The 22,933-nt window shown below is 34.7% G+C and overlaps 3 protein-coding genes across 3 annotated transcripts; 1 reads left to right on the top strand and 2 right to left on the bottom strand.

The window, feature by feature from the left end:
• Positions 1-328: 328 nt before the first annotated feature.
• On the bottom strand, positions 329-7,689 carry LOC114307861 (branched-chain amino acid aminotransferase 2, chloroplastic). Its single transcript, XM_028253313.2, has 10 exons — positions 7,420-7,689; positions 7,153-7,253; positions 6,351-6,528; positions 4,842-5,018; positions 4,622-4,753; positions 3,885-3,983; positions 3,522-3,638; positions 3,022-3,117; positions 1,820-1,932; positions 329-643 (listed from the first exon to the last, which is right to left on the bottom strand). The coding sequence occupies exons 1-10, from the start codon at positions 7,552-7,554 to the stop codon at positions 526-528; spliced, it is 1,266 nt and encodes a 421-aa protein (XP_028109114.2). The 5' UTR covers positions 7,555-7,689; the 3' UTR covers positions 329-525.
• Positions 7,690-13,122: 5,433 nt separating this feature from the next.
• On the top strand, positions 13,123-13,946 carry LOC114308781 (putative ribonuclease H protein At1g65750). Its single transcript, XM_028254447.2, has 2 exons — positions 13,123-13,268; positions 13,385-13,946. Exons 1-2 carry the CDS (start codon positions 13,123-13,125, stop codon positions 13,944-13,946), a joined length of 708 nt encoding a protein of 235 aa, XP_028110248.2.
• Positions 13,947-15,131: 1,185 nt separating this feature from the next.
• Positions 15,132-22,535, bottom strand: LINC4 (crowded nuclei-like protein). The gene is made up of 9 exons (XM_028253325.2): positions 22,051-22,535; positions 21,077-21,286; positions 20,749-21,002; positions 19,870-20,140; positions 19,659-19,742; positions 17,922-19,444; positions 17,615-17,777; positions 15,775-15,905; positions 15,132-15,643 (listed from the first exon to the last, which is right to left on the bottom strand). Exons 1-8 carry the CDS (start codon positions 22,237-22,239, stop codon positions 15,777-15,779), a joined length of 2,823 nt encoding a protein of 940 aa, XP_028109126.2. The 5' UTR covers positions 22,240-22,535; the 3' UTR covers positions 15,132-15,643; positions 15,775-15,776.
• Between the last annotated feature and the right edge of the window lie 398 nt (positions 22,536-22,933).

Here is a 22,933-nt window from a genome sequence, read left to right as displayed (position 1 = left end):
ACAGACAGTACTGGAACACTAGATTTTAGTATATATATATATATATATTAAAAATTCAAATATAAATTTTTAATGCTTCCTAAAAAGTGATTTGTTTTGGAAAATTTTCTCAAAAATAGTTTTTGAAAATAATTTGCCAAACAAGCTTTCTATGTTTACTGAAAAAATAAAAAAATTACACAACCAAATAAGCTTCTTTCGTTTAAGGATTTGAGAAAGTTGTGGGGAAGAAAAAAAAAAAATTTCCCTGCCTTCTGTCTTTCCCTTCACAATCCCCCTGATGCAAACACAGCCGCAGCGTAGGGTACATAAAAGAAGAATGTAAAAATGGAAAATAAACAGACTGTCTTCATTCTGGGAAAGAACACAACATTAAACAGATAATCTACACCATGGAAAGAGAGCATGTACACAACACTTGGCATATTGAATTACTCAAAAACCAAAAAAAAAGGGAAAAAAAAAAAAACAAAAACAAAACAAAAACAAGCAAACAAACAAAATCAAAAAACAATTCCACAAAGCCTACTTCAGCTCAACAGTCCAATCCATCTTGTCCTCTGTAAGCCCCATCTGTAACCCAGTAAGTGCAGAATATAGTTGCTCTGACACAACACCAACTCCGTTGTTTCCATAAGATATCCTGAAAAATATAATAAAGGGAGATAGATTGAGCATTCTAAAACCAAAATAAAGAACCAATCTTTGCCATTGCATTTCAGTGTAGGAGTACAATGATGTACCCACCTCGTTCCCATAAAATACATTACATTCTTCTTTGGCTATTCCCGAAAGATGCCATTCACGTTACCATATGTGAATTAAATTTCATGCCCAAAAGATCACTATACTTTGTTTGTTGAGCCAACTAATATCTAAACTTTAAATTTTATTATTTAATGATGTTAATCATATTAAACAATAAAAATATTTATAATGTCTTTTTTTTTGGGTAGTAGAATGTAAAATAACATACCAAATTTAAATTAACCCTACCAAGAAAAATCACAACAGAATTAGTTTACAACAGGACTATTTCAGCAGAATGGTACAATAACGTAGTCAATTAATATTAACCCGACCAAGAAAAAGCTTATATTACTTGATGACTAACATCATAATAAGTAAGTTTACAAGTTAAAATGAAACTAGGCAAATGGAAGGAATAGCTGAAAATTTGTTAAAATTATATAAGAAAATCTGTTCAGTAATCAAAAAAGCAATAATTTGTACTTAATGTTATTTAATAAATTCAAGTTGGAGGATGTGATATCTTAACCAAGATCCATTGCATATAAAAATGACCAAGATCCAAGTGGTCGGGAGCCTGCTTGGCCTCCTCATCAGCGGAGGTTCAAATCCCATTAGGCCCATCCCACACACCAAGTTCTTTGCATTCACTTGAATTGACTTAGGTGACTTTACATTTTATCATAAATGAATCTTTTTTAAGAAAATAATGAAAATTTTAAGCTTTTAAGTTCACACTCTTCCCCTCAAAGTTTTTCCCCCTTCATTTGCTTGACAACTAGGTAAAAAAATAAAGGAATTTATATTTTCACATATTGAGGTTGGAAATATTCAACTTGACATTCCATGTCTACACTTTCTCAAAGCAAACCGTAAAATTACGGATAGTTAAGCACAACTTCAAACAGTGTCACTGTGGATGTTTCAGTGTGTTTCAACAAACCCCCCAACCCCCCGGGCCACGAAAATCCAAGTAGTGGCATTTTCAACAAATAATAATTGCTTCCAATGCATCCTCGGAAAATTTCATATGAAAAACTAAAAATGCAAAATCAGAATAACATTTTACCTTTTACCAAGATAAGTTATGCTGCCCACCGGTGATATAACAACAGCTGTTCCCGTACAAAAAACTTCATCAGCATCAAGTAATTCATCCACTGTTACAAGCCGTTCCTCAACCTACACATTACCATATCAGCATAAGGAAAAAATTAAGTGAGAAGTCATTTGCACACTGAGGCTACTAATCTTTGGAACTAAAGGACTGCAATGGCCCAGAAGTGAAAAAAAGACACATCACTGATTCAAAACGTTGATCAAGTGATTAAACCCAGCCATTTTCATCAGAAAATAATATATGCTATTATGCAATTCAACCAACAAAGAAGCACCTTGAGTTAAATATATGTAAATAGTGATTCAAATATACATGTGCCATATCATAGTCTTTCTAGAGACCCTAATCATGAGGAATGGCCCCACACACCTCATTTTTTTTTATTGTAAAAATTAAGCGAATTCTTAAAAAACAAAAGCAGAAATAATGGGATCAAAAGACGAATTTCATAAGCATCATTATTTTCTTTTGTTTCATACTTCGAAAAAATATATGGTTTCACACTTTGCTCTTCCCATAGTTCTTTTGATGGAATATTAATAAAATTAATCCTTTTGGATTATTTACTAAATATATTTCTCATAATGTAAGACAATAACAAATGATGAATCTTGTGCCATATTTTTTTTATCTGATTGTGCGTGCTTTTGTTTGATATAATTGCTTAAATGACCTTCTAAATAAATATATAAAAGTGTAATTATTATTTAATGAGAAGGATAAAAATAGAATAAATCATACCATTAGGAAAACTCAATTTTTTTGCAACAAGTTATCAAAAATAGAACACAGTTGTCCATATTGAAATTTAAATGGTAATCTTGCAGAAAAAGTAGTACTTATTGGTAGTTTTCCAAAAATTTAATCCTCATACTAAAGTCCGGACCAAAAGCTAAGTGGATTGCTGAAAAGGGCTAGTTCTGCCTAAGGAGCTAAAAAAACAAGGCAAAAGCCTGGTGTTTGAACAGGGGCGGGGCCTAAAATTGGCACCCCTCCGTATTCCATGAACTCATAACACAGAGAGATAACTAACATTATTTTTTGGTAGAAACAGTGACATGGATAAAGATAAGTCCGACAATTAGAGTAAATCAAAGGTGCATTTGTCTAAATCACCTATCTATCAATAATACATGGTTGTACATAAGTACCTGGAATCCTTGGCTTCGAGCAACGTCAATTATACTCTTTCGTGTAATGCCAGGTAGGATGGTCCCTTTTGTAGTAGGGGTAGAGATGACATTACCCTGTGAGACAGAATAATTAAAAAATTAAAATCTCACTTCTAGTCTAGATAGATAAAAGAAATAATTGCACTGTAAAGACAACAATTGCATGGTAAAGCCTCGATTCTATTTTCAATCAAAACTTAATTCAGGAAATTATGCCAGAGTCCAACATGTGATTGAAATTGTGCAATCATGGCATCATAAAACCATCTACCGCATAAAATCAAAGGACACAAGAAAGCCCATCTTACACCAAATGGTCATGCATCAAATTTTTGTATGACCACATTAACAAAACACTCACAAAGAAAGAGAACGAAATGATGCTCAAAAGCTTGAACTACAGTGAATGAAAAAAGGAGGTTAACCAGAATAATATATATAAAGGCACCAGACAATAGCTGGTTCAGTAACCAATTTACCTTAACAACAAAAACATTACAAGAGGAAACCTCTTCCAGATATCTCTTGTGAACACAATCAAGGTACAGAACGTCTGTATAACCTTTGGCTTTTGCAACAGTTTGAGCCTTTAATACCTACAAATCATGATCAGAAAGATGAAAAAGATATGTTAGCAACTCCAAAATATAGTCCGAAAAAGAAATCTTGAAGGTGGTCTTCCTTGATATAAATATTAACCATGGCTTATTTTTCCCGATGTTCCACTAGATATTCATTGCAGAACATAATATCGCCCAAAAAAACAGCATTTAGACAAGAAAATAAGAATGCACACTGACAAACGAGTGCATCAGTAAACAAAAACTGGAAGGCTAGCTTACCGAAGCATAGTTTCCTATAGTCTTTACACCTCCGGTACCACCAGGGGTTGCTCGATGCACTTCAGTCTCAACAACCAAATTTATTGGTGCAAGACCTTCCTGCAAGTAGATAATAGATACACAAACATTGAAAGATCTCTGAACAAGATATATGCGAAAGAAATTGTAAGAAACAAACATATATACATATATATATATATATATAGCAAAGAAAAAGATATATCAAAAATTACCAAATGTAGGGAACTCCATAGAAAAAAGGCCAAAAGATCAGATATGATCATGAAAGCGAAAAATAAATGCAAGAACTCACACAAATGATTTTTAGGTTAAATCAACCATCACAAATTAAAAAAAAAAAATCACTTCTCTCATTAGAACAGCCTAAAGCATACACCAAATAGAAGGTTTGATGATTCAATTACATTGAACTAAAAAATAAAAAAACTAACAATTCATGGTAAAAATAAATAAATATATATATAAACTAAATTTGAAAGTATAAGTGACCACAACTAGTTTAGAAGCAGATGGCACATTAGTGAAACACCACAATTAATCAAGCATATCTGGGAGAAAGGAAAACCCATCATCCACTCAGAGCATGTGTTGTTTATCAACAAAATGCACTCTAAGATGGTAATGAAAAAGTCAATAAAAGGGTAAAGAAACAATTTTTATCTGACAAAGAAACCTGCACTCAATTGCAAAAGGCACAGAACAGATAAGCAACAAACCTTGAAATAGTTTCCAACAGGCGAAACATAAATCAGAAAGGTGTACTCAGGAGATGGTGCAAGACCAAGAACAGCTCCACTCCCCATAAGCAATGGCCTTATATATAAGGAACCTTTACCAGGAGGGGGAATCTGAAATAATCCAAATAACTTACTAGTTTAACAAGTACTAGTAAATAGCAATAAATTTTCACAATGCAAAATTAAAGTTGCACATTACCCATCGTTTATTTGCTAAAACAGTGGCCTTTACAGCATCCACAAACTGCTCAACTGTTGGTGAAGGCATGCACATGCGCTCTGCACCCATAGTTAACCGCAATGCATTTTCCTCGGGACGAAACAATAAAATATTACCATCTTGTTTCCTGTAGGCTTTCAAACCTTCAAATAATCCCTACACAAACGGAAAAGAAAATTAAAATTACAATGGATGAAACTAAAACAATAACCAAGTAAAATAATAAAGCTAAAATAAAATAAGTCGAGAAGCAACTGTATGATGTTCCAACAGCATATGATATTTCATAGAATTAGTAAACCAAGAATTTGATAAGGTTTTCCATTAGAATTCAATGCAATGACTGAAGCAAGAACAGTATAGTATCGAGTAACATGACAGTCAATCAAAATTCTAGCCAAGATTAATTATAATCCTGGCCGTACATTCTCATAAGAAAAAAACAAAGAAATAACTTGCTACCTCAAGAATCATAATTACAGGAGCATGTTTATAGAAAAACTGCTCCTACATTGTACTTATTTATTCAAATTTCTCAAATCACCAATGAAGGAACAGAAGGAAGACAAAATAGAAACAGGAAACCTGTTACAGGATGGCATTCACCATAATCACAAGACAAAGGAGCATGTTGCACTTTTTGGAAGAAATGAAATGTAGATTATGTGATATGGGGATTTAGTAAACCCACAGTGAAATTTCTAAATTCCATTTTAAAGACAAATAAAGTGGGTGTGGTGGATGCATCCACTCACTCACCATGACATTAACATGCAAAAAAATTAAGTAACAATATATGAAAGAAAATAGCTGTGTTTGGTTATGTTTGCCAAACACATTTCCACCCACTTTTGAAAACGCCTTTTCAGGAGGGAAAATTTGGCTAGCCCGGTCGTCCACCAGGCATCCGGCTGGTTGACCAAAATAGCATTCGGTTTTTTTTTTTTTTTTTTTTTTTGCACCTATCATTTTTATATTATAAATAAAAAATATTTTCGGAATTTTTTTAATTTTTATATAAGCTTTGAATAGAATTTTTGGTTGTGTGTTTGGTTATAAGTTGTAATTTTTTTAATCAAATAACTTTTCTAATTTTAAAAACTCAAAACTCCTTCCAAAACTCAATTCAAAACTCTTTTCAAAACTCATAACTAAACAAATTTTTTACACTCAAATCATAATTCCAAAACTCACAAACTCAAAATACAACTCTATTCTCAAATTATATTTAGAAAACTCTACCAAACACTACCAATAGTTGTCCCAAAAACCACATCAACTCATGGATAAGTATCACTAGAAAATTCCATGTCGTGAGTCAAAGAAGAAAGAAAGTCTAATTACAACAGATACAAAATAGAAAGCGGAAAGAAATCCGGGAGAAGTGACCAAAAAGCAAAAGGCAAAGTATGTACCATGAAAATATTTCAGATTACTAGTTTATATCACCAAAGAATACCAGCACCATGTCGAGGTTTAAAAACTAACCTGCCCGTAATTTAAGACTCCAGCAGACGGGCTCAACTCAATGTTTCCAAAACGTTGCAACTTTCCTTCACTAAAGTTTTGTCCCCGTGAACATTTCATGATATACATATAATCAGTAGGCATAAATGCAAATCCAAGGCTGTCCCAGTCTATGTCAGCTAGTTCATATGATACACCGCTGTCACAAAAGAAAGAAGACTAGTCAATATAAGAAATCGGCTTATTAACAAGGAAATAACCAAACATTAAGAATCTACAGATATAAAAAGAAAAAATTAAAAGTAGCATCCATGTGTTAGTATAACAAACAGAGGCCTATCGAAAATTACCAAGTTTGCAAACCAGCCCTTGAGAATAAAAATAAAATTGGTTGAGAACATGGTGAAATGTGAATCATATAAGAGGGTATACTGGCATTACAGATTCATATAATTTATCCTGATCATATATCATCATGAAGAGTCCATGATGATGCGACCCATATAGCATGACATTAGCACCACACTTGCTGTTAATATTTATTTTTATCAAATTCTGAAAACAAATTCTTTTAACATCAATCAAACAAGCCCCAATATGAAACAATTTACATGTCATTTCAGCGAAAGATATGAAGAGAATTCTAACACAATTGCAGGGAAATCGTTCACCTTTGAAGGTTCCAATAATGCACATTACGAATGGGAATTTTAGCTTTAAATAAAATTTTACAATATTGAATGATGAAATGAAGAGCAGAGATTACATAAAATTTAAAGAAGAGAAAAAATTTTAAAAAAACGGAATGTGAAATGGAGGCAACCTTGTGGTGGTTGTGGGGGGGACAACTTCAACAGTATTGTTTTGGTTTCTATAAGAAGAAGCCATAACAAGGGACTGCCTTTGGAAGTGCACTGGTATGCCCTGCCAAGAAAATCAAATGCAATGCGTCATGTTCAATTCAATTCAAGCACATTCTCGAAATCATCAAATAGTTCAAAATCAGATATAAATGAATTCCAATCAAGGTCTGACTAGTGAAATTTTTGTATCGTTATTAGAATAATGTGGGGGGTGGAAAAGTAGAGACCCTGAGGGACAGAGGGCAAAACTGTTTCTTGTCGATGAAACTCGGAGGAAGAAGAAGCCCGACAGCGTTGCGTGAAGGAGACAAAAGGTAATTGTGGTTTGGTTGAAGCCCCGCGAAGACCGCTCCGCTCTCCATTTTTCTCAAATCTCTCTCTCTCTCTCTCTCTCTCTCTCTCAAACAAACCCTTCAGTGAAGAAGAAAAAGAGGAGGCAATTTCGAGGGAACCCTGGTTTTTGGACTACCAGAAAATTAGTGGGAAAAATTGAATGCATTTTAATACATGTAACCATGTTACCCTTTTAAACATACAAAAATAAATAAACATATTACCAGGACTACAGATAAAGAAGTAAGTTCTTTAGGGTAGTCACTTGAAATATACGAATATTAACGGGTGAGACGATAGAATTGATAGATGTTATGATTAGGAGGAGAGTTAGTATATCTTATGTACAAGAAACTAAGTGGACACGTGAAAAAATTAGAAAAATTGAGAATACCGATTTTAAACTGTATTATAATGTTAAGGACAGATACAGGAATGTGGTAGGAATCATAATTGGCAAGGGTCTGATGGAGAATGTAGTGGCGGTCATTAGGAAAGGGGATAGGATTATGTTAGTTAAACTAGTTATTGGAGAGACTATAGTGAACGTTATTAGTGCATACGTCCCTCAAGCAGGATTAGATAATCAGACTAAGAGGGATTTTTGGGAGCAAATGGATGAGATCTTACGGGAGATGCCGTAGGAGAGAACCTGGTTATAAGTAGAGATTTTAATGGCCATGTAAAGATAGATAAACTAGGCTATGAAATGATGCATGGTGGATACGGTTTTGATGACAGAAATGAGACTGAAGAAAGTATCTTAGATTTTGCGTTGGCTTCCGACCTAGTGGTGGCCAATACTATGTATAAGAAAAAGGAGGAGCATTTGATAACTTTTAAGAGTGGGTCAGTTAAGAGCCAAATAGATTACTTCTTAGTGGAAAAACTGGATCGCCTAAAATGCAATGATTGTAAGGTGATTCCTGGAGAGAGCCTGACCTTTTAACATAGAATTTTAGTACTAGATTTATGTTTTAGAAGGCAATACCAAGCTAGGAGGGATGGTGGGCGTCGTAGGACAAGATGGTGGGACCTAAAAGGGGATAAACTAGAAATATTTAAAAATATAATGGATAAGGAAATTACTTGGGACTTGGAAGATGATGCTAACACTATGTGGAACTCGATGGCCAATTGTATGAGGAGAATCTCAAGGGAAGTGCTTGGAGAGTCGAAAGGGACGGGACCTAGTGCTAGGGAAACTTGGTGGTGGATGGAAGAGGTTCAAGTTGTAGTTAAGGCAAAGAAAGAGTGCTTTAAAAATTGACAGAAGGATAGAACTGAGGAAAACCTTAAGAGCTATAGATTGGCTAATAAGGAGGTCAAAAAAGTAGTGAAAGAGACTAAGTTGAAAGCTTATGATGACCTATACACTAGACTAGATAGTAAAGAATGAGAGAAGAGAGTATACAAATTTGCTAAGATACGAGAGAGAAAAATAAGATATTTTAATCAAGTTAAGTGCATCAAGAGTGAGGGTTCTAAGGTATTGGTGAAGGATGAAGAGATTAAGGAAAGATGGAAGAATTATTTTGTGAAACTATTAAACGAGGAATATGGAGGTACAATAATACGGGAAGAAATGGCTAGTAATACGATAAATCAAGACTATAGGTTTTATCGCAAGATTAGGAATTTTAAAGTGGAGATTGCACTTAAGAAGATGAAATCAAATAAGGCTTTTAGGACCGCATGATATCCCTATTGAAGCTTAGAAGTGCTTGGGTTAAAAGGGAGTTGCTTGGTTGACCAGGTTGTTTAGCAAAATTTTGTTGACTAGGAACATTCCAAATGAGTGAAGGAAAAGTATTTTAGTGCCAATATATAAGAATCAAGGAGATGTCTTGAATTGCAACAATTATAGAGGAATCAAGCTAATGTGCCATATAATGAAAGTATGGGAGAGGGTGATGGAACGCCGATTGCGAGATATAATAGAGGTGTCAGAAAATCAATTTGGGTTTATGCCCAGCAAGTCAACAATAGGAGCAATTTATTTTTTGAGGAGAGTAATAGAAAAGTATAAAAAAAAAAAAAAAAATAGATATTCATATGGTGTTTATCGACCTTGAGAAAGTATATGATAGAGTGCCCCGAGATATAATATGGTGGGCGTTAGAGAAGAAATGGGTGACAAAAGGTTACATTGATGTGATTAGGGACATGTATGAAGGAGTGATGACCACTATTAGATCGCCTGCTGGAGAGACAAATGAATTTCCTATCACTGTTGGGTTACACCAAGGGTCTACCTTAAGCCCTTATCTTTTTGCCTTAGTTATAGATGAGTTGACGAGAAATATTCAGGATAACGTGCCATGGTGTATACTTTTTGCAGACGATATCGTGCTAGTGGATGAGACTAGAGAAGGAGTTAATACAAAGTTAGAGATTTGGAGAAAAGCTTTTTAATCTAAAGGTTTCCAGATAAGCAGAAATAAGATAGAGTACATGGAGTGTAAATTTAATAATAATAATAATGAAAGCAGAGGAGAAGTGAAGATTGAGAATCAAGAATTGCCTAAGAGTAAACATTTTTGTTATTTATGGTCAATTATCACAACAATGGGGGAGATTGATGCAGATGTGGCCCATAGGATTAAGGTGGGATGGTGTAAGTAGAGAAGTGCGTCGAATACCCACTAGACTGAAAGGTAAGTTTTATAGAATGACTATTAGACCAGTGATGTTGTATGGGACAGAGTGTTAGGCAACCAAGAAACAACATGTAGATAAGATGAGTGTGACTAAGATAAAAATGCTAAGGTGGATGTGTGGCAAAATTAGACAAGACAGAATTAGGAATGAGTGTATTCAGGAATGGGTAGGAGTAGCACCGATAGAAGATAAGTTGAGAGAGAATCGATTGAGACGGTTTGGTCACATTCAATAGAGATCAATAGAGGTAGTAATGAAGAAATGCGATGCTGTAACAGTATAGGGGAGTGTTAGGGGACGGGGTAGGTCTAAATTAACGTTGGCTAACGTTGTAAAAAGAGATATGGATTTACTTAATTTGACTAACGAAATGGCCTTTGATAGGGCTGTATGGAGAAAAAGGATTCATGTAGCCGACCCTATTTGATGGGACTTAAGGCTTGGTTTGATTTGGTTTGATTTAAGATATTTAGTCGAAAATGCTAAATGTGTTCAAAACGTAGTTAGTGAGAGTTAACTTTATAAAATTTGATTTACAAAATTTTTAAAAGTAAGTTATTTTTAAGAAAATGATAAGAAATATTTTTAAAAATATATATATTTTATTTATTTTTTGTTTAACCAAACAACAAAAAAATGATTTTACATCAAAACAAACAAACCTTAGTTAAAAAAATAAAAATTACCAGCCATGTTTTGTTTGATTTTTAATTTTTTTTAATATTTTTAAATAAAAATTAGTTTGATAAAATAAATATAAAAAATATATTTTAAAATTATTTTTTTCCTTTAAAAAGATAAAATTAGATAAAAATAATAAGTGATTTTGAATTTTATTTTTTCCATGAAACTAATTTTTAGTTTTTTCAAAAAACATTTATGGAAATAAATTTTGAAAATTGCACCAAACATGCCATTCTCTTTATTTTATTTATTTATCTAAAAAAACATTTAAGGAGTCTCTCTTAACACTCTCTAATTAGCTTGGAAGAATTTTGTTAAATTAATTAGTGTAGTAATTAACCTATTGAAGGAAGTAAGATAAGATGAAATTAACTATAACAAAGAACATGTTATAGAGATACTTTAATGCATCACTGTACAATATATGTTAATTATTAAATATATAATGAAAATATAATTATATTTGAAAAGGGAGGTTCATTGGCTAAATGTCAACAGGTTTCATTTATCTGATTAGAGGTGTGGATAATTTTGTTATTGGTTAGTTTTTTTTTTTTTTTCGTTATTGGTTAGTTATATCATGTGTTAATGATGGCATAATATCATTGTAATATCAAATTTTTACTATAAAAAATTAGAGAAATTACAAGCCAGTGTAATTTTTTTTTTCAAATGCAAATCAATAATAAATTTTATCAATATTAATAATTAAAATTTTCAATTTTTTTCATGAATTTATAATATTTATTTGAAAGCACCACTGAGTAGTAATTTCCTCTAAAAAAATTTGATAAGTATAATCATATTAATAAGTGTGAAAAATGGTAATATGCGAGTTGTTATTGCGCTCATTAAAAGAAGTATGATCTCATTGTGTGGTAAGTAAAGTTACTTTTAATGATAAGTAGATTTATATATTTTTCATAAAATAACCACATTAAATAGTGTATTTAGTTGTAATATGAAAGTTATTATGGAGTAGTCATTAACTATACATAAGGTATGATCACGTGAAATCAATTTTAATGATAAGTTTATCTTAATTTTTTGTCACATTATACGATTAGTATATTATTTTTGTAGCAATTATAATTAGTGAGTTTCATTGATTAAGTGCTAATGATGTGCTCCTTTTCTCCACAGCTAATATAACTCAATGCCAAGCTATTAAGGAGATCCTAGATGCCTATTGCCTTGCCTCAGGGCAACTAATTAGCTTTATGAAGTCCAACATTGTCTTCTCAGCCAATACCCCTAGTAATGTCTAACATGAGATTTGTGCTTCAATGGGGATCTCTCCAACGAGCCGTGAGGTTAAATACTTGGGGTTTCCATCCTTCTGGGGACGTTCCAAAATAGAGGCCTATGGCTATTTGATTGAGAGAGCGGTCCAGAAAATGCAACGTTGGAAACAACATTTATTATCTCCAGTTGGTTGTGAGGTCTTGATCAAGTCAGTGGTACAAACAATACCAGCCTATGCAATGGCTTGTTTCACTTTTCCAAAGAAGTTTTGTGACCAGCTTAATTCCTATATAAGCAAATTTTGAAGGGGAGGGAACCAGATGATACAAGTATCCATTAGGTTGCATGGAACAAACTTTCTGCTACTAAATCTCAAGGGGGCATGGGTTTTCGCGACTTCAAGGCTTTCAACTCTGCCTTTTTGGCTAGACAAGCTTGGCGGCTTCTCAAATGTCCTGATTCTTATTGCTTTAGAATCTTGAAAGGACTCTACTACCCACAGACTAATTTGTTGAATGCCGTGAAGGGAATGAGAGCTTTTTAGGCTTGGTCTAGTTTACTCCAAGGAAGAGATTTGCTTAAGAAAGGGGTTCGGTGGCAGGTGGGCAACGATGCTTCTAACAAGTTTTGGGAAGATGGCTGGATTTCGGCTAACCCAAAATTTAAAGTGCAAGGAGCTAGACCTACTACATCTCTGGTGTTAAAGGTTAAGGACATGATCTATCAACCTAGCAAAAGTTGGGACTGTGATAAACTGATTGACACTGTTAATGAGTTTGACCTCTCCAAAATCATCATGATCCCTATCTCAATGGAAGACAAAGAAGACTATGTCATTTTGGCACTTCACAGCTAAGGGGGTATAATGTCCGCAGCGAGTACCAGGTGGCCTTGAAGGAAAATGCTAGGCAAGATCAGTCTTTGGCATCATTATCATTTTCACTCGCAAAAAGGATGTGGAAATTTCTTTGGTCTCTCAAATTGGCCTCGAAGTTGCATCAGTTTTGATGGAGAATGTGCTCGAAAGATTGATGTCTAAAGAAAATCTTTTTCGGCATCGTTGTTCACCATCGAGCTTATGCCCAATCTGTGGGAAGTGTGATGAATCAATTGAGCACATTCTTTTTCAATGCCCATGGACGAGGGCCATCAGGTTTGGTAGTAATTTGGGGTTACAGATAGATCTAATCCAACTTGGTTCAGCTTCGGAATGGACTCTATCACTTATAGACCAATGTACTTCTCATGATGATTGGTTGTGCTTGATAGGCAAGGTAATGACTTCAGTTGGTATACCTGGAAAGCGAGAAATAACTGGGTCTTTAATCATAACCCCTCATCTCCTTCACAAGTCTTGGCACAAGTAGGGGACTACTGGCAGGAGATCTCGAATTTGCAGCTCATGGCTCGTGCTCAAAATGGCTCTGTCAGGCCTGCTCTTGGTTCGGTGAGGTGGACACCTCCTGACCAAGGACACTACAAGCTTAATTGTGATGCCAGCTTTGCCAAGGATTGCTCGAAAACATCGTTGGTAGTAATTCTAAGGGACTGGAGAGGCAACCTCGTAGATGGCACCACTACTATGGTCCATGTGTCTTCAGCAATTCAAAGTGAAGCCCGAGCAGTTCGAATGGCCTATGCCTTTTCTCAAACCCTCAATTTCTCACAAATTCAAGTGGAGAATGACAACCAATCTGTTATCAAATTGAGTGTTTTTGAGCTAGTGCCCCCATGGGATTGTCAGGCTATCATCCATGACATTCATTCTGCCAAATCCAATTGCCTCCTCTCTTTCCGCCACCGAGGGGTAAATCGGCTGCTCAGTGGTTAGCCTCTCGCAACCTTAGAGGCATGCTCCCTCTAGATTGGGTGTCTAACCCCCCTGCAGATCTTATTTTCTATCCTAGCTTCGAATGTTTTGTTAGTCGTTTTGGCATTTCCATGTTCAAAAAAATAAAAATCTTACATGCTCAAAGGTTCACTTCCTCTGATTGGGTTAGGAATTACCCTCTTCATATTTTAGCTTTGTTGAGCTTTGATACTCGAGCCTCCTTTGAAAACATATTATTTTAATAATTTTTTTAACTTTTTGATTAAAATGAGATAAAAAATAATTAATATGTTTGAGATGCCTTTTGATTTTTTACCTAAAAATTTTTTTTTTGACTTTTTAATATAAACAGTTCACTTTTTAATTTTTTTATTAACTTTTTAATTTTTAATCTAAAAAATTGAGTTGCCACCTCAGTTAGCTTAAAAATTAACTTTTTTTTGACTTTTTAAAAAAAGTATATACAAAAAAAATAAAAAAATAATATAACTAAAAAAACTAAAAAGCCCAAAAAACTGACTTTTAACCCAATTGCCAAAGTAGGCCATAGTCCTTGGACATTTACTCATTACCCAAAAAACCAAAAAAAAAAATTCAAAACCAAAACCAAGATGTTTCAATACATGCGTCTCTCGTGCTCCACGCGGATTCCCAGCTTGAGCTGGGAGAGGATTCCGGAATAAATTCATGTGGTCCTTGTTGGCCTACAAATAATTATTCAATAATCCCCAAAACCATGTTTATTCTCGACCAATAAAAAATTACAACATCCATTAAGTAAATTATTATTCATCTTTTAATTACTTAACAAAAATGAATCACTATATTACGCTCTTAAAATTTCTCAATACATGATTTGTTTGGAACACCACGTAAGCAAATAGCACACATGATACTCTGAAATACACAATAATTATCCAGCATATTGACACATTTTTATTAGATAATCCAGTAAAAAAATGATCCACTTAATACACGAAAATTTTCATTTATCGAGAATATTCCATAAATAATATCATACGATACTTCAAAAGTGTAATAATTTTTTCATGAAATATATGCACTTCATAATTTTTCTCAAAAAAGTCACCATCTTATGTTTGCTTCCTGCAATTGTCTATCCCCAGTCCCACTGTAGACTACAACAACAGTAATATTAGTTGTAATCAATGATGACAAATGAGCTAGTAAACAAAACATAAAATCCGCTACCAAAGCCATGTTCCTCTATGTACAGGAACAATTAGTATTTAGTGGGTTACAGCATTTGAGAGAGAGAGAGAGAGAGAGAGAGAAGCAAATTCAATTTACTGAAACCCAACACATGTAAATAAACTGAAATGGGTACACACGCCGCTACAACTTCACATGGTAAAATTGCATAATGACTTGCATTCACCCGTAGAAACTACCTAACACTCTAGAAATGACAAAGCATACAAACCCACAAGCCAGAACAAAAGAACAAAACCCTCCATCTTACAAATGCCACTATACTCGCTAATAAGAATCTCCATGTTACTAAAAACTCACTTTAGACAACACTCCACACAGATAGCGCCATTGCTAGGACAGAAAACTTACAGGTCCCATAGATATCATGCTGAACTATGTCATTTACATGTTAGAGTTGCAGTTAAATATGTCACCGGCTGTAACAAAAGAACCCCTGCATGCCTATACTGCTGACTTTTGTGCTGCACTTGAAGAGCACATCTATTAGAATTCTAGATTTCACAAAGTTAAAGGGACGAGCAAACGAAGAATATCATGATGTTCTTCTAATAAAATATAAAATATTTATATATATTTGATCAAGCAAACAGACCTTTACAACTGCTGTTTTGATCTTGTCTTTTTTCCCACTGTTTGTTTCGCCTTCCCATTTTCATCTGACTTGGAGTTGCAATGATCTTCAAGCTTGTCCTCACTATCCTTGGAGATGACTTCATTTTGGTACTACAGAGTTAAAAACATACAAGAATTCTTAAACAACAGCAAAACACGAAATAAGATAAGAAGACGAAAGCAAAATAAATACGACCAGGGAAGCAGCATCCATAGATTGGTGTCCACACAAGTCGTTTGTTTATCTCAACTATGAAATCGTCTAGGAGGTGACATTCAAGTATGCTTTCGTTTATCTCGACTATGTACATTATCCCTAATAATATACACAAGTCACTTGTTTATCTTAGACTATAGATCAGTGTCCACACAAGTCGTTTGTATTGTCAATATCCTATACAAACAAGTTGCATAGAAACTTCATATTACCAAATGAAATAAATAGAAACTGGACACTAATAAGTCATCTGTCCTATGTCCTAAAGTTTGGAATGAAACAAATTGGATATGTAGCCACACAAATGAACAATGGCAACAAACCAAGAACCTTACCAGAGCCTATGTAACACTGGTTTAGGTTAAAGAAATATTTCAATAGCACGAAAAAACAGGTTCAAGCTAGGGATATATGTTCTGAGCAACATTATTTAACCAACAGACAATTCTATTGTTGGATTTGCGGAGTTTGGACGCCTTATGCCATGAACCTCTTCATCACGAGAGTAACCCTCACCCCTTGCTCCAGCTAATTCTATATAAGATGCACTTCTATGGTGAAAAATGCTAATTTATTTCAATTTATTAAAATTGATTTTCCATAGTCCAATTGGGTTAAAATATAGTTTAAACACAGGAAGCATGTTTAGTTAATGAATAATGCTACATGCACTAATTGATATACCAATTAGTATACTAATAGATGATGTGACATAATTTTAGAGGTTTAGATATTTGTAATTTATATAATAGGTGGGGTCGGTAATAATATCATAAGACATGTTGGTACACTAGTTAGTATACCAATTGATGCATGTAACAGTAACACCACCGTTAGTTAATTGAATCAAACTAGCGGCAGCACAAATCTAGCAAAACGTGTTAATTCGTAAGTAGGATCAAGCTAAGAAGAAAGTATTTTTCAATTGAACTATTATTCCAGCAACAACCTTGCACAGAAAATTGTACATCCTACATTCACAAATGTCAACATCATCCAATGTGATTTCTACTATGGCCACTGGCCAGGAGCATACCATAGCTGTTGCTTTAAGCACACTCAAAAAAATAATCTTAATGCTGTGTTTGGTTGGAGGATTTGAGCAGTGATTTGGGAAAAAAAAAAAGAAAAATGTTGTGTGAAACTACTCTTTCTAAATCCCTTTCTAAATCCTCCAACCAAACACAGCGTAAACAGGAACAACACCAAACTATTTACCCATGGTTAGGAAAGATTTCAAGCATCTTGTAAACAGATGGAATGATCATGATCTACCATCAGATTAAAAATTACAGTAATTTAAATTTGTGCAGATGGCAAATGTGAAACACCCCTATCATATCTTAATATACTTTTTCCTAGCATACGATTCATACCCTACCCAACTTGCTCATGCTAATGCTAGCAAGCATTAGAGACAAGTATGTTTAAACAACTCAAGGTTCATGTGAGGGACATGAAAACAAAACCACCCACAAGATCACGATGACAAACAAATCAAATCGAGAAGCTATTAAAATGTGTCAACAAGCCATGTAAAATCATTTATTCAATATGAACCAAAATAAAAAGGTGCAGGAAATATTTTGAAATTAATGATCACCTGACTGTCCTCAATGACTCTTCCACCATCAACCGCAGTTACTTCACGAATAGTAATTATTTTATCTATATAGACTGTGGTCTCCTCAGCAACTCCCAGAGTTTGGTTCACTGACATCAATGCATACTCGTCTTCTGGTGCATTTGGTTGTGCGGATAACACACTAACAATAGATAGATAAATTAATACAATTGTAAAAAACCAAACTAGCAAAAGTGGATTTAACTGATTGCAAAAAGTTGTCACAATCATACAGATACAATTAATAAGTTTGAACACAAGAGAATTTAATCGTATAGGACAATACCGGAGGTTACTGGTCTCTTCTGATGGTGTTACATCAACATCATTTTGCTGCTTCCTTTTCTTGTTACTCTGTGTGCGCTCTAGCAGTGTATCAGCACACCGTTTAAGCCATGAGATAGGAGCAGAGACAGGAGGAGAAGAAATATCTGTTTCTTTTTTAGAAGACAGATCAAATCCAATACCATCTATTTTGTTTTCTGAATCCAACTTAGCATCTTGTACAGCAGTCTGCTGCTTCAAAAATCTTCTTGCAGAATTTTTTTTTCTGTTAGATTGTAAATTGGATTCTTGAATCTCAGATGCAGTTACACAAACTGGGGTAACTTTCACATCCTCCATCTTCTTCATCTGCTCGATCTGAGCAAGAATCTCTTCTCTATCCACATGCAATAGCTCCCTTTGTTTCTCCAACTTCTGCCTTTGCACCTTAAGTTCTTCAATGGTATTATTTAACTCCGCCCATTCCTCGTCCCTTCGTTCCCGGTCCCAATTGATCTCTCTTCTCTCAGCATCAAGCTTTTGCATTTCCAAGTTAATTTGTTCCATTTCCTTTCCCACTGTTTCCTGAAGGGAAGCTATATGCTGAAGCTCTTTCTTCTTTTCTTCCTCAAAGGCCTTCTCTTTTTCCCCAAGGTAACTTTCGATTTCTTCACGCCTTTTATTAAAACAGTTCTCTAGCTCCCTCTTCTGCATCTCAATATCTAGCAAGAAATCCGCACGTTCTTTCTGAATCTTGCTGAACCACTCCGAACGCTCGTGCTCAATTTCACTCATGAAGGCTTCCCGATCACGAGAAAGTAAGTCAGCGTCATGTTTATACTGATTCAACATTGCATCCTTCTCCAATTTTAGGCAATCACGCTCATCCTTGAGAAACTTAGAAATTACTAGTCTCTCCTCAGTAATACGTTCTGCTTCCTTTCGTAATTCTTCTCTTTTCTCGTCAATCAATTCCCACTCAGTTTCAAACTTTGCCTTCTCTGCTTTCAACTCATCTGCCTGAACATCAACTTCTAGCTTCTGGGCTCTGATAGTATCAATTTCTTCTTTAAGTCTCATTTCTAATACCAGTAGTTCATTTGTTTCACTTTTCATGGCCTCCATTTCCCCTTCTGCACGATCAACTTGTTTCTTTCTGTTGTCCAGTAAATCCATAGACTTCTGTACCTCCAGCTTCAAGTTGTTGGTCTCTTCTTTTTCCCTATGCAGAAGGGTTTTCATCGATTCAACCTCTCTTTCAGCAGCAAGGAGATTTCTCTCTTTCTCATCGAGTAAATTTACCCTCTCTATCAAATCTTTTTCCTTATCTGCCAATACCCTTGATTGAACCTCCAAGTCATGTTCTTTTTCCAAGATTATGTCCTCCCGTTGACTAAGGTCCACCTCCCTCAACTCCCAAGCACGTCTCTTGGTCTCGATTTCCTCTTCCACCAATTTGCGCTTTATCTCCAACTCTGCTTCAAATTCAGACTTCCTTGCTCTCAAAGCAGCTTCATGATTAGCTGTAACTTGTTGAATTCCATCCTACATTGTTCATCAAGATGCATGATTAGAAAAGAATTGCACATAATAAATAAAACTTGTGTGATTTTAACCATAGCAATGGTCTTAAAATATTGAATGATGCCGCAGTAAAAACGCACCAAAAACATCAGCAACCACAATATGGATTTAAGTCCACTAGCACATAATCAACTAGCATGATAGAGATTGACAGTGAAGGCAAAGGCAAACTCACTGATTCCTTCCTGGCAAGTTTCTCCTGCACAACAAGTAGCTCTTCTTCTCTCCTGTTCAGCTCGCATTCCCTTTTGATAACAGCCTGTGCTCAAAAGAAATATTGCATAAGTCACCATGTGTTAAAGCAAAGTAGTAATCAAGCAAAGGATATTTGCAATTAACGTTATTAAATATAGACAAAAATCAAAATCAAAAGAAAGTGAACATACCTCCTCCCTTGCTGACAATGAAGCTACATTTAGCTCCAGATTGCTTCTCTCCTCATTTAGGGCTCTAAGTTCTTTCTCAATGTCTGCTTTTGAAGACTCAAACTCTTTCTCAAGTCGATTTAAATCCTGAGATCTATTAGAAATGTAGTCCTCCCTTTGGTTTAGCAAAGCTTGTCCATCAAGTAATCTTTCTTGCGATTGCTGCAGAGTTTTCAGCCTTTCACGTAAAGATTCCCTCTCAAGAAGGATCTCTTTTTCTTTAGCATCACAACTAAACCATTACGAGAATGCAAAAAATCATAAGTTCCAGACACCAGGTCACCCCTATTTAATTTGCATGGGAAAAGACACAACACACACATGAAGAAGTAAATAAAGCAAGAACTCAATAGGTTTTGAAACCAAATTACAGTTAATTTGAACAAACTTTTCAACAAAAAAACCCTGACACATGCATGGCATGAAAGAGACCAAGGCTACATAAGATAGGTATACTTTGGGGGGGAAAAGATATATAAGGGGACTTCCACTCTACATTGATGATCAAAGTGATTGATCTTCAATTATAACTTAAAGGCACAGCAGTTCTGCAATGCTTTCCATTCAACGACGTTCAAAATAATTTTCTTTTCTTTATTTTTTACTTTTTTGTTTATCTTCTAATTATTATACATTACATACCATACTTTTGTCTGTTTGCAAGTGACATGCAGCTATCTTCAAGTTCCTGGCCTCCTTTTCAAATAAACCTTGGTTTATTATTCTTGGCAAATAGGCCCATGACATATTCACGTTACAAAAAGAACAAGGGAAATAAAAGACATATCTTTGGCAGATAGTGGCATGATGATGAAGACAAAAGAGTTATTAAAGACATACTCAGACTTGAAAGAGATGATACGCCTTCTAAGATCATCTTCACGTGCTTCCACTTCATGTAACTTTCTTTCAGCAGCACGGTGATACCGGTTGGTTTCTGCTTCTAAAGATTCTGCTGCATGCATCTTTGTTTCAGCCTCAGAAAACTTTTTCTGAGCATCTTCTGCCATACTTCGTGCTTCAGACAATTTACTCTCAGCTGCAACTTTTGCCTCAGCACATTCTGCACGCATCTCATGCAATGCCTTCTCGATCTACAAAAAAATCCATAATTAGGAACAAAGGCAATAATGAAGCACATGGGAAAAGACTAATTAAATAAGCCTACATTTGCAACACACTCTTTCTCAATTCCAAGAGCCTTCTTCAGATTCTCCTCTCGTTTCTTGGCTTCAGCTAGAGCAGATGAGTGTGCAGCTTGATCCCGCTTATATATTAATTCGGCTGATTCAGCAGAGGATTTGACTTGCTCATTCTTGGAAATCCACTCATTTCTTTCCAAAATAAGAAGACCCATATGGTGTTGATGGTCATATATCTACAACAAATTAAGATGGCCAAATACACGCTTAGCCATGGCCCACGAAAGTGACAACAAACAAAAATGTAATGCCTATGTAGATTAGATTAAGAAAATTCTGATTGATCCATAAAACTTCCAAGCAATTCACATTCACTTACCAAACTACTTATGTAATTCACAAAATTATGACTAACCATTTTAACAGGCTATCCAAAAGGACATGAACAGTTTCCTGCTCATTTCCCCTTCTTCAAAAAATTACATATAAAAACAACACATGCTCTGAACCTGTCTAATAATACAAGGATGTGACCAAAAATAAAAATAAAACAAGGGTCTTGCTAACAAGTGGCCATGAAACACAATAAAAAGACCCCAAAAATTTGAAGAAGTCGATACACTTTTTTGAAAAAATAAAATACGCTTTCTAACATTTGTACCTATTTTCAACACACTTGTTTACCTTAATCCCCAAATATTAAACGATGCCCCACTAATTCACTCTAGCATTTGCCATAAAATATAATAGACTAAAATAGTTCTGCATCTTCTATTCTTTTATGGTTCTTTCAAATGGCTAAGACGCAACAAAATGCCCTATCAAAGATAACTACAAATCCAACTCCAATTCAGGAAAAATCAAAAACTCAAAATCATGATCCTCTTGCACAACAAATACAATTCCTATTTCTGTGTGTTTATTTCTCACATAATGATCAATCAATTGCGATAACGAAAACAAAAGAAGAAATGTAAAAATATGAGAGAATTGGAGATACCTCAGCTTCGAGCTTGGCGATATAAGCTATGAGAGCAGCCTTGTCTCGCCGTTTGATGGACTCTTCGTCGAAGCCGGAGTCGCGAAGGCGCTTGGAAATCGGTTCATCGGGGGGGGTCCGCAAAACCCTCGAACCAGGAGTCAAAGGACTCGGAATAACGGACAACGGCTCCGATTGAGCGCTCGCCATTGTTTCACCTTCAGATGAAGAAACCCTAGAATAGGATTCTCTTCTCTTAGAAGCTTGGAGAGACTTTTTTTTTTTTTTTTTTTTTTTGCCCTTTTTTTTTTGTTTGGATTGGAGACTGGGGCTGTGATCTGTTCTGCAAGTGCAAGTAGTGGGAGTCCGGGACTCACGACTTTCCCCTGCCTTTTCTTTACTTTCTCTCTCTCTCTGGAGCTCTTGCCTTTTTTTATGCGTTCGGTGACAAAAGTGATTGGAATTGATTTGAATTTGAAAATGTGATTTTCATTAAGAATAAAAATAAATAAAAAAAATGGTGTGAGAAATGTTTAAAAAATAAATAAATATATATCAAGTTGAATAAGAATGAAAATAAACTCTATAAATAAATAAATAAATAAAAAGAAACTTGAGATCTCATTCTTTGGCATATTTTCTTCATACTAGTTGGACCTCACGCACTACGATTCTACGAATACATTAACAGAGTAAAAATAAGTCACACTTAAAATAAGTAATCTATCAACTAACAAAGACTTAAAATAAAATTTGTAAATATTAAGGTGACAAGAATATCTTATTTCAGATATTTAAGAAAGTAAAATTTTTTCATTTTTTCTTTTTCCTCTTTTAATTCTAGATAGAACATCTCATGGAATCAAAATTTGGATCATGATTAACCTATGTTGTTTAAGAATTG

Source organism: Camellia sinensis, chromosome 1 (assembly GCF_055761805.1).
Source record: "Camellia sinensis isolate YWXY chromosome 1, ASM5576180v1, whole genome shotgun sequence".
Lineage (NCBI taxonomy): Eukaryota > Viridiplantae > Streptophyta > Magnoliopsida > Ericales > Theaceae > Camellia > Camellia sinensis.
This window is presented reverse-complemented; position numbering and strand designations above follow the sequence as displayed.

Bases quoted from the DNA above. Each gene is read 5' to 3' on its own strand.
- LOC114307861 (XM_028253313.2), bottom strand. From the start codon at position 7,554: ATGGAGAGCGGAGCGGTCTTCGCGGGGCTTCAACCAAACCACAATTAC. The intron at 3,639-3,884 runs GTAAGCTAGCCT...CATGATTTGTAG, and splicing joins CTATAGGAAACTATGCTTCG to GTATTAAAGGCTCAAACTGT. The intron at 3,118-3,521 runs GTAAATTGGTTA...TCTGTCTCACAG, and splicing joins GTAATGTTTTTGTTGTTAAG to GGTAATGTCATCTCTACCCC.
- LOC114308781 (XM_028254447.2), top strand. From the start codon at position 13,123: ATGGAGAATGTGCTCGAAAGATTGATGTCTAAAGAAAATCTTTTTCGG. The intron at 13,269-13,384 runs GTTTGGTAGTAA...TGTGCTTGATAG, and splicing joins CCATGGACGAGGGCCATCAG to GCAAGGTAATGACTTCAGTT.
- LINC4 (XM_028253325.2), bottom strand. From the start codon at position 22,239: ATGGCGAGCGCTCAATCGGAGCCGTTGTCCGTTATTCCGAGTCCTTTG. The intron at 19,743-19,869 runs GTATGTTCACTT...TTTTGAGCACAG, and splicing joins CATTGTCAGCAAGGGAGGAG to GCTGTTATCAAAAGGGAATG. The intron at 19,445-19,658 runs GTGAGTTTGCCT...TGAACAATGTAG, and splicing joins AACTTGCCAGGAAGGAATCA to GATGGAATTCAACAAGTTAC.